Below are 12,479 nucleotides of genomic sequence, written 5' to 3' on the forward strand. Positions count from 1 at the left end.
CCCATAACGCACCCAAACTGTCTACAGTGTCCTGACTATATCCCTCAGCCTCACAGGGTTCTAAGAAAAGCGCTTAGACTCTGAATTTCAGAGAATACACCAGCCTTCATTGATATAAGAACTTTCTTCACTGGAGAATTCCTTATCCCTCTATCTTGGACTGTAAAGGAAGCTCTAAAGACATTCTTTACTTTATGATATCTTCAACCTCCCCCCATTAAATTTAATATATAATTTCATCAAAAATCATCTACTGAAAAATGTGACTAATCCCAAAAGTTTCATTCATGTGCTCAAATTAAATATAAGGTAAGGTTCAATTTACATAAATTTGATCAATGCAAATCTAGATTAATATGACATTATTAAATACTCATTACCAAAAAAGTTGTGGTTTAGTGAGCTAAAAAAAACCCAGCAACATTCTTCCCAAGATCTCTGATGTTCTTTCTCAGATTCTCTCATAAAAAAAGTTGAAAAACTTCAACTTTTAAATAAGGTAGATTTCTTAATCAATTTAGTTGAAATAAGATCTGTTTTCTGGACTAATGTTACATAGCAGATTTCATTAAGTAATTTTAAAATATTTATCCTATTTAAATAATATAAAAAATATAATATTTTGGATAATGGATAATATTGCATAATCAATTTTTTTATTTGTTCCATGCCCTTTAATGCACCAAATATCATGGGCTCATTAAGAATTGTCATTATGGGCCAGCTAGGTGGCACAGTGGATAGAGCACCAGCCCTGGAGTCAGGAGTACCTGAGTCAAATCCAGCCTCAGACACTTAATAATTACCTAGCTGTGTGGCCTTGGGCAAGCCACTTAACCCCATTGCCTTACAAAACTTTAAAAAAAGAGAGAGAATTGTCATTATGAATAAACTGAATGTAATCATGAATTACCATTTATCTTTTTATTCTAAAATGCCAATACAATACAGACTCTAGCACATATTCATTCCATAAGCCACAATGTGTTTAACTCATTACTCACTAGTATAATTTGTAGCTAATTGAGGAACAAGTTTTTTTTTTTTCCTACACATGAAAGAGTCAGGTAAAAATAACTTCTTGCAGTGAAACAGAATCAGCACAAAGCCCAAAATCACAGTTGTGGGAGGCTGAAGTCCTCCAACAATTCTGAGTGTGTAAGGAGTGCAGAGTGATCCAATCTCATCATTACTAGTATCTCTTCCATAATGCAGTCTCTAGCCATCATAAGAGACTCTCGATATGCTTAATATTCTTTCCCTCTTTCTAATGCTTTTAAATAAAGACAGATACCATTGGTATTAATTCCAAAAGCCAATTCTACTAATGCTTTATTTAAAAACAAGGAGCCTGCTTTCATACATTAGTGCATGAAAATTTATGAGAAAATTTAACATGTCTCTAACATAAAACAAATGACAAACTACAGGACCAAACCTGTGATTTCATTAGTTTGGGGAATTCTCTGGAGATTCAACTCTATTTGCCATTGCAGGGCAGTCCCTTTTCTACAATTTTAAGTTTTAGAGAGTTTCCAAGAGTGGTGGGAACCTATAGTCCAGAGACAGCCAGGAAGGAATGAAGGAACTAAGCATTCATTAGGCATCTACTACATATGCCAGATGCTGTGCTACATGTTTTATAATTGGATCTTCACAACAACCTTGGGAGGCAGATGCTATTATTTTTCTCATTTTTACAAATGAGGAAATTAAGACAAACAGGGGTTAAGTGATGTGCCCCGGGTCACACAGCTAGCAAGGATGTGAGGCTGAATTTGAACTCAGATCAGAGTTCAGAGAGGGCACACAACAGCATGGTGCAACCACTGCCATCAGAACATGTTGCCAGTAGATGTCAAGAGGCAGGGCTGAAATCAAGGTTTTCTTTAATTGAGAGAGGAGTTGTCTACCCCAGTGGGGTGCTTTATAAAATATTAGAAGTACTTTATTGATGCTAACTGTAAAAAACAATGGAATGTAATAATATTATTCAGTTTTATGCTGAAAACCATTCTTGGGAGCCTTCAGAATTTCAACAGCGGGGCTGTTGAAGGAGAAAGAGACACATATTGGAGATGGATTACTAAAAATAAATGTAATTATCAATTCTTTAAGCTAACAGGATAGTAACTAGTTATTTTCCATTTTTAAAAAGGAACAGAAAATTCACTAAATGCTAACAATAGTCTTACTTAAATATTCATTTTACTGCTACCAATTTTAATTTCCCTTCAAACAATAAATGTTATATAACTTGTATTGAGTTAAAATATGAATTTCTCTTTAAAAAACATTCCTAATTAAAAAGTCCATAAAATGCAAATGGTGACATTTTAAGATTCCTTTAAAAATTCACACCAAATAACTCAATTTCTGGTTAAAATTTAAAATATAACAAGATTTAAGTTTCTAGCCAATTGCTTTAAATACCCCCCCCCCGCCAATGTATAAAATCCTGACAGAACAAGTAAGGTTATAAAAATTAGCTGAGAACAGTGATTTATTTTTGTCATAAAAAATTATAAATTTTTCATACCTATTGTGTCAGCTTTGCTAAATCTTCGTGTTACAACATTGTTCATATTTCCATTTTCACACAGCTTTAATTCTGTTAGATATACTTCTACTTTGCAGTGCTTTACAAACATACCCTGTTCAACCACCTGAAAAATAACAATTCAATGTCAGCTATATAGTTAAATACAATTGAATCTCTTCAAAAATTATATCTAAATTTTAAGATAAGAAACAACTTGGAAATCTCCAGTGGAAGCAATATTTATTTTAGCTATTAACATTTTTAAAATATTATACTGGACACAAACAAAATCAAATCTGTTTAGAACTTGAATAAAATTTAACAGATGACATGAAATTATAATATTAAGTAAATGAAAGTTTCAAAAGTTATGCTACTGGTATATGAATACACTTTTACATAATCAGAAATAAATAATTTTAAGGAAATATGAGAAAAGGCACCTTATTATTATAATTTATAATTGTAACATAGTCATTTAATTATTTCTGGATTCTTGCCCATGTTCCCAAGCAAAAGCAAAATTATCTTAAAAATTCTATTTTTATAAATAAATTTGGCTAAGAGTTATTACAACAATATAATACTACATAATAGATAATTTTTACAAATGAACCATTAGCCAAAATATTTAGCCATATGCTCTCGTAACTGATATGTTAGTTTCTAAATGTAAGATGACTTTTAGCTTGACCTTATCCATATATTTAGTAACATAAAGCTCCAAATGATAAATGTGTTAAACAAATATGCAAGAAATCAAACGTAATAATAGAAATACACACACACAGAGGATCACCTTTAAATATATATATATATATATATATATATGTATATATATATAATTCCTTTCGATCTTCTAAAGGGTAACTGTGGGTCTTAGTCATGAAAACTGTTTCTGAAAATAGTCAGCTGCCTGACATATGATACAATCGACAAATATGGTATAAAAGGAGGCTCCAAATGACTGCTATGAGAACCAGTCTCTCTCTATTCTAACCTTGCCATCTTCACTAGAGAACAATGATGATTTTCAATATGGAGATAACTTTTCTCTAGATTTAAAAATTAAAATGTAGTTTCAAATAAAATTGCTACCTAAGGTCAAGACTAATGGATACTTTTAAAATTATGCTTAGTTAAATTTCTGATATACATAAATACATTCAGAATTGCTTGCTGTAACCTAGACAACTATAATGCTTAATATTTATGGCACAAAATTAATTATTCAAAATTTGCCTTACAAACTTAATGTATAAAATGTGTTAGTTAATGTATTAGAATGTTTAAAGTTTCATATCATAGAATTTTAGGTTGATATATAAAATGATGTGAATAGAACTTGACATTACAGGAAACTTAAAAAGAATACTTGAGAGTCAAATACTCTGTAATAATCAAATATTTCTAATATAGGGATAAATATGAGAATCCTAAAACAAATATATTCATATAACTTTAGAAAGGTAGATAAAGACCCAAATTTCTTTACAGGGAAAAAAGGAAAAAACTTGGCAACAAAAATCAGAAATAAGAAAAAAAGAATATAGTAAGCATTCCTTAATCTAAAGGAATTTGAATTTCACTAAATTTTAAAGACTGAAAAGATCAATGTTACAGGAAAAATAAGAGAGAATAAAAACTGAAAGAGACCAATGTTAAATGATTATTAAGAGAGAATAAGGAACAAGATTGGGGCTTTTTGTACTTTTTTTATTTGCCATATGACTTCTCAAAGACTGATGACTGATCTTACAACATCTATTTCTCAGATGAACACTAATGCATGTAGTTGCTGAGAGGCAGCGGAAGAAAGTGACAAGACCAGGAAACTGGCTAGAAGAAGGGAAACTGCTCTGATGCTGAATAGCAGAATCAAAGTTTCTCTGTTGCTATTTCTTTTCAACACGAACTTCTGCAGGTTCTAAAAAGTGCTTTATAAAATTATTAAAGACTAAGAGTGAAAGACAAGTTTTTATTGCTTATTTTCCTTATCTCTACCATAATAGATAACAAGATGTTCAAGAAGGGCTAGATAAATGCATGGACAACAGAGCTAAGAAAATATTAGTATAAGTTTTGGTGGTACATAAAGCTTTTTAAAGGAGAAACTACCATGTTCTTCTAGAAAATCTGCTATTCTTTTATGTCTCTCAAGAGTCAGCTTTTTTTTTCAAGTATTTTAATCACTTATTTATTGAGGAAGAATTTTTTATATAGCTTTTAATTATATAATTTGGATAACAAAATCTTTTGTGAGAAATTTCAAAGACTGGTTTCCCACATTCCTTTTCTTATCCTAGATGTAGTAATATTGTACAAAAACTTTTTCATTTGGTATAGTCAAAATTACTTTATCTTTTGTAATCGGCTGTACTCCTTTGTTTATCTTAAGAATCCATCTGCTACATCACCAAAAACCAACTAGATGATTTCGATTACATTAAATTAAAGAGCTTTTGCAAAGATAAAACCACTGTAACCAAGATCAGAAGAAAAGTAGTAAATTGGGGAACAATCTTTACAACTAATGATTCTGACAAAGGACTCATTTCTAAAATATACAGAGAACTAAATCATTTTTAAAACAAAAAGCCATTCCCCAATTGACAAATGGCCAAAGGATATGCAAAGGCAATTTACAGATGAGGAGATCAAAGCAATCCATAGCCATATGAAAAATTGCTCTAAATCATTACTTATTAGAGAAATGCAAATCAAAGCTTCTCTGAGGTACCACCTCACACCTCTTGGACTAGCCAAGATGACCAGAAAGGATAATGATCATTGTTGGAAGGGTTGTGGGAAATCTGGGACACTATTACACTGTTGGTGGAGCTGTGAACTCATCCAACCTTTCTGGGAGAGAAATTTGGAACTACGCCCAAAGGGCAACAAAAATGAGCATACTCTTTGACCCAGCAATACCACTACTGGGTCTATACCCTGAAGAGATGATGAAAAGGGGTAAAAACATCACTTGTACAAAAATATTTATAGCAGCCCTGTTTGTGGTGACAAAGAATTGGAAATCAAGTAAATGTCCTTCAATTGGGGAATGGCTTAGCAAACTGTGGTACATGTATGTCATGGAATACTATTGTTCTATTAGAAACCAGGAGGAACAGGATTTCAGGGAAGCCTGAAGGGATTTGCATGAACTGATGCTGAGTGAGATGAGCAGAACCAGAAAAACACTGTATACCCTAATAGCAACATGGGGATGATGATCAACCTTGAAAGACTTGCTCATTCCATCAGTGCAACAATCGGGAACAATTTTGGGCTGTCTGCAAAGGAGAGTGCCATCTGTATCCAGATAAAGAGCCATGGAGTTTGAACAAAGTTCAAGGACTATTCCCTTTAATTTAGAAAAAAAAAAGCAGCTATCTTATTGTCTGATCTTGTTACCTCTTAGACTTCTTGTCTCTTCCTTAAGGATATGATTTCTCTCTCATCATACTCAATTTGGATCAATGTACAACATGGAAACAAAGTATAGACTGACAGATTGCTTTCCATGGGGGGTGGGGGGGTGGGGGGAGGGAAGTAAGATTAGGGGGGAAATTGTAAAACTCAAATAAGATCTAAAATAAATAAAATAAAAAATCCATCCCCTATACATAGTGTAAAAGATTTGTGATCTGCTTGTCTTCTATTCTTTTTTTGTAGTATGAATTTTAATTTCCAGGTCACATATTCATTTAGAATTTATTATGCATATCCTTTGATCCAGCTATACCACTACTGGGTCTATACCCTGAAGAGATCACGAAAAAGGGTAAAAACATCACATGTACAAAAATATTCATAGCAGTTCTATTCGTGGTAGCAAAGAATTGGAAATTGAGAGAATGTCCATCAACTGGCGAATGGCTCAATAAACTGTGGTATGCGTATGTGATGGAATACTATTGTTCTATTAGAAACCAGGAGGGATGGGAATTCAGGGAAGCCTGAAAGGATTTGCATGAACTGATGCTGAGCGAGATGAACAGAACCAGAAGAACACTGTACACCGTATCAGCAATATGGGGGTGATGATCAATCTTAATGAACTTTGCTCATTCCATCAGTGCAATAATCAGACACAATTTTGGGGTATATGTGATGGAGAATACCATCTGTATCCAGAGAAAGAATTGAGTTTGAACAAAGACCAAATACCTTTAATTTTAAAAAAACTACTATTTTATTATATAATTTTGCTATCTCGTACTTTATTTTTCTTCCTTGAGGATAGGATTTCTTTCTCATCACATTCAATTTAGATCAATATATACTATGGAAACAATGTAAAGATTAACAGACTGCCTTCTGTGGGGGGTAGAGGGAGGAAACAAGATGGGGGGGGGAAATTGCAAAATTCAAAATAAATAAATAAATAAATGACAGAAAATGAATTTATTGTGAAAATGGTTTAGAATGTTAGTGGTCTAGGCCATTAAGTTGCTTTGTGGGACAGCAGATAAAGTGCTGGGCCTGGAGTTCAATTGTGATCTCAAAGCTTCTTAGCTGCATGTCCCTAGACAACAACTTGAACCTCTGTTTATCCCAGGTTCCTCAAATGTAAAATTGGGATAATAATAATAATAATAATAATGATGATGATGATGATGGTGATGTTTAGCACAGTGCCTGGAGGAGATAAAGCAATTTTGGTCATAACTGATATTCCATCAAGTGGGGTTCTTATTAAATAAAAGAGATGTGTTCTTAGTAATTTCTGTTTTCAGATTGTTGGAAGATTAAATTCCTGGGTTCCATTATTTCTGATTCTTCCCTGTCTATTCCACTGCTCTACTTCTCAATTTTTTTTGTCAATATCAAATGGTTTTTATTTCTGCTGGGGTTTTTTTAGATTTTTGCAAAGCAATGGGGTTAAGTGACTTGCCCAAGGCCACACAGCTAGGTAATTATTAAGTGTCTACAGGCCAGATTTGAACTCAAGTATTCTTGACTCCAGGGCCAGTGCTCTATCCACTGAGCCACCTAGGCGTCCCTCTGCTGTTTTTTTTAAAATTTATTTTATTTTTAATTCATGTAAGAAAACAAGTATTTCCATAACATAATAAAAAATGATTGCACACAAAACTGCAAATCTATTATGTACAATTTGATATTCCTTTTAAAAATAGTTATCATGTAAATTTTTTTTTCCCCTTTCCCTTACCTCAAGACAGCTATTCTACCTTTCTATCTTACCTTGCAGATGGTATTTCATGATACATTTTGAGGTCTGGAAATTTCTTTTTTTGCAAGGCAAAGGGGTCAAGTGACTTGCCCAAGGTCACACAGCTAGGTATTTATTAAGTGTCTGAGGCTGGTTCTCTTGACTCCAGTACTGGTGCATTATCCACTGTGCCACCTAGCTGACCCTGAGGTCTGGAAATTTTAGTCTTCCTTAGGTTTTACCTTTTTTCCTTATTTTTCTTGAAATTCTAGATGAAAATTAATTTCATTATTTTTATTAAGATCTGTAGTCTTTTGTGAAATGTAAAATAAGACAGCCAGTTCATATTGTCAGATTAATCTTCCTTTTGAAAAGTTTCAATCAAATTTCAATATCCATGCTGTGCAGTTTCTTGGTAGTCTGGTTGGCACAGCAATAAAATCATTAATTAACTTTGGTACTTTTGTCATTTTTATTATGTTGGCACAGCCCAGGAACAACAAGTGAATATTTCTCCAAATTCTTCTTTATTTCTTTAAGTAGTATTTTATGATAGAATCTATTGAAATACTGAATGTGCATTTTATATATAAATACCTATTTTATGCATTCTATAGTTTCAGAAATGCATTTGATCTTTATAGGTTTATTCTATAGCTTCTAAATTTGAGGATGCTATTGTTTAAATAGGTTTTTCATTCCTAAGGCTTTGTCTAACTAAACTATCCTGTTGTCAGTTAACAGGAAGAGTTAACTCCTTTTTGCCTATTTTTTATACCTTTAATTTCCTTCTCTTATCTTACTGATATTGCACACATTTCTAGAATTATGTTCAATAATAACAGGTAAATAGGCATCTATGATCCTAACATTAGTATTAAGCTCTATGGTACTGTCTGCTAGAGGTTCTAAGCCTTCACTATTTTAACCACCTTGATTTATCACAAAGTATGTATTAGCATATCTGTATTTATATAGATATATATTTAAATACAATAAAATTTAATGACAATAAAAATGTGTGCTGCTAAAAAGACAACATTAATATCCCCTTGGTACTGAGTCTTCCAAGGGCAACTGTTTGATGAACAATCCTTACTCTGCACTGATTGTTCATAATGATACAACATAAGCATTTAGTTAGGAAAAGTAATAGTACAAACAAAATCAATACTGACAGATCTGTTTATCTCTACTATGGACAATAGCTGAGCGTTTTGTACTTTATCATGATGTATTTGACAGTCTGATTCAACTAACATTTCTTATGCACCTCCTGTACCATTGTTTTGGCACTGTGCTGCAATGGGGGGTAAGGGAGATATGATATTTAGAGAAGACATAGGCCTTGTCCTCATGCAATTTACATTTTGGGAAGGGAAAGCTTCTATATGTAATAAATCTAGAACTGAAAGGGAAACTTAAAAGGCACCTGTTCAAAATCCCTCACTCAATGAAGAAGTTGATAATGATGACTCTTGTCCTTTGCTCTGGAAGGTCATGACATCAGCAAGATGATGCCATTACCTATACCTGAAATGGATTTAAATGAGGGGACAATTGAGGAAGCTACAAGCCAGAGAGAAGTGTCACAATCAGGATTTGATCTTTGGTACTACAACCCTGAGCTCACACTCTCCCAAGCACCACTGACCTTGTGATGTACACACAAGGGTATCTATCCCTACTTTCCATCCAGGAAATGGACATTACACTAGGATCACACAGTCACTGGTTCAGAGCCAGGACTTGAACTGTGGTCATCAGTCTCCTAGACTTTTCAATTTCCTGTGCTGCTGACTCAGGACACCAAATTGCTGATGACCTGATGGATACAGTACTGTTTTCTCTATACTTAGAGAGCAAAAAGGCAACAGGTTTGTAGTAAACATGGTTAAGTTATAAAATGACCAGCTTACTTTCTGATTTTAATTTGAAATTGGTTAATTAGTGTAAAAGGAAATCAGAGACTACGAAATAATCAAGTGATATTAAATCCATGAGACATTTAAACTATCTTTATAGAGCTGACAGTGTTAGACAACATCTTAAAAATTGAGGACAGATGACAGCCTTAAAAAAAATAGAGCAGGAATTCCCTAGAGCAGGGAAGATATAGAAAAAAGCCCTTTGCTGACTCCTTCTAGCTAGTTATTCTTTTGGTTCACAGCACTGTGATGAAACATACAATTAATAAGGCTATGAATATGTAAATATCCCAATTAACAACTGTATGAAATATGTGTTGTCCAATTTAAATCATGACAGCTGGATACCAAACGGAAAAAATGCACATAAAATAATCTCTATAGCCCAAACTGAGCTTTATTCACAAAAAATTTTGGCATTGGGCTTTTGCTTGATGAGTTCAAGTTAAAAACAGTAATAAAAATGTTAATATATGGCCCAGGAAAGGTTCCTTCTTATTATAAATCATATGATTAATTATCTTCTCATATTTATGTTTTTGTCAGGCTTTTGTGTCCTTTAAATTTTATTGTCTTTCTATTACCTAAGCATATTTTACCTACTTAAGGTTAAAAAAAAATTAAAGGATCAAACCTAACCATAAAATTTAGAATCTTAAAAAAGTTTGAATTTCATTATGATGACATGATGACTAAGCAGCTCTATCCAGGACATATATATCCAGAACATACATATGCTGAAGACAACCAAAATCTATGATTGGCAAGGGGCAACTGAGGAAGGCTTCTCTGCCAGACCCCAAATGGATTACAGCCTGGCAAGCAGATGCCTGGAGTATCAAGTCTGTACTTTGCAATACCACAAGTTAGAGTTAAAATGGTTACTCATGGAGATTAGCAACTGGGTGAAAAAGACTAAAAAAAAGAGATAAGGTTTTTACATATGCAATCAAATCAACCACCCCTGGTAACTAAAGGACTTTCTTTTATCTCTTCTGTTTACCTTTCCATCCTACTCTATTACTGTCACTGAAAAATCCTACTAAGGTTTGGCATGGAAGAAATGAACTTGGCTTATTTTCTAGAGATATTATGATACAGATCAGATGGGAATCTAGAGGATGATTTGGGGAAGGTGTAAGGGTCATGTTTCAGTAAGAACTGATTAATTGACATGATTTATTGTTAAATTTCCTCAGTGAAGAGGAAAAAATGTAAGACTGCTGATTTTAAATATCAGATTAATCTTCCCCTTTTATAGTCTTCTGAAAAACCTTCAATGACTTTTCATTAACTACAAGATAGAAATATGGTTCCAAATTTTAACTTCAAATTTACCCACATGAGCCACCTCCAGGTCCTCAAAGCTGCCAGCACCTTCTCCTCCAAGGTTACTTCATATAGGGTTCTCTATGTTTAAATCTAGCTCTGGCTATGCTTGTTTGTAGAATGAAAGTTTCTCTAGAGCAGCAACTATTTTTTTCTTTCTCTGTATTGCCAGTATCCAAGTACCAGTGTCTAGTAAATAATAGGTTTTTAATAAATGCTTGCTGGTAAATTAATAACTATTGTATTAGATATCCACCTACCCTCCCCCAAGACTTTTGCTTTCCTGTCTTCATGTCTTTGCTTAACACATGATTCTCAGTGGTAATGCACTTCCCTGTTGTCTCAGATTACCTAAATCCTCTGAAGGTATAACTTAAGTTGCACCCTTATGAAACAAAATCTCCTTTAACAACCCCTGCCATTATATTCATCTTCTTTAACACTAATATAGGCTCCTAATATAGTCACAACAGGCAGTCACAATTTCACAAAAAATGTACATAAAAACTAGGGTTTATTATAAGAGAAATGAGCATGCATGAAGAACTGAGAGATCACAATCATCATAGAAATTTGCATATTTATGACAGCAGGACAAAGAAGGAGGAAATACCAGTTAACTCTACATGAAAGGGTCATGGCATGAGAGAGGGGGAAAGGTACAGTAAAGAAAAGGACAAAATACTCCTGAAGGAGAAGCAAGGAGATGGCAAAAGTCATATTCTTTTCCCTTGGTAAATACTAGAGGTATGATGGCACTAGACTATGATACAAAGTACCATATGCCCTTACCTTTAAATATACAGAATTGTATTAGAAACCTGGTCTGATGAATACTTTAAATTCAAAAATAAATTTTGAATAACCACTCTCTTAACCAAAATCCTTTTCTATTTTTTTTTAAAAAGTCTATTTTCGACTTTTTTAGTTTTTCCCTGTTTTAGTGGGAGGGGGGGTGTAAGAGATTTTGTGAAATGTCTACCTCTACCTGTTTACAACTGAAAAACAACTATCAGAAACAATTGCGTGGAGTTTTTCTCTAGCTGACCCTAACAGTAGTCTTTTATAATGTATCCTTGAAAAAAAACTAATATACTTTGGAGTAATTTAAATTAAGAATCAGTTGAATAGTACAAAAATCTTAGGAGTACCATAAAACACAGGAAACAATATGATTGAACTCCAATTGGGTTCATCTTTTTTTCTTTTTATATACTCACTCAAAAAGACAAATAACATATATTCCAAAAAATGACAAATGACAGTATTTGTGAAAATAGCCACAGGAAAAACTTTCACAATATAGGCAAAGTAATGCCTACCCAAAGTTGGCATAGTTTAGATAGAATTTTAAAAATCAAAAACCTGCTATCAGTTCAACTCCCAAACTGGACACTTAAAGTAGATGTCCTAAAGACATTTGAATTCAATATGTCAAGTGAGAAATTTCCTTTTCTTACATACCCTTTATTTTTCCAATTTAATTATTATTATAAAATTATTA

The 12,479-nt window shown here is 33.1% G+C and overlaps 1 protein-coding gene across 12 annotated transcripts in view; it reads right to left on the bottom strand.

The window, feature by feature from the left end:
• Window positions 1-12,479, bottom strand: part of USP15 (ubiquitin specific peptidase 15) — a 207,338-nt gene that overhangs the window by 104,713 nt on the left and 90,146 nt on the right. For 11 of the 12 annotated variants that reach the window (XR_012476191.1, XR_012476192.1, XR_012476193.1 and 8 more), the window contains exon 4: window positions 2,540-2,666. Coding sequence is in view for 9 of the 12 variants with exons in the window: in XM_074226234.1 (XP_074082335.1) it covers window positions 2,540-2,666 (127 nt within the window). In the remaining 3 variants the exon portion in view is untranslated. Of the gene's footprint in view, window positions 1-2,539; window positions 2,667-3,341; window positions 3,711-12,479 lie in introns of those variants that run through there. The other variant, XM_074226236.1, reaches the window with a different exon arrangement.

This window comes from Macrotis lagotis, chromosome 2 (assembly GCF_037893015.1).
Source record: "Macrotis lagotis isolate mMagLag1 chromosome 2, bilby.v1.9.chrom.fasta, whole genome shotgun sequence".
Lineage (NCBI taxonomy): Eukaryota > Metazoa > Chordata > Mammalia > Peramelemorphia > Peramelidae > Macrotis > Macrotis lagotis.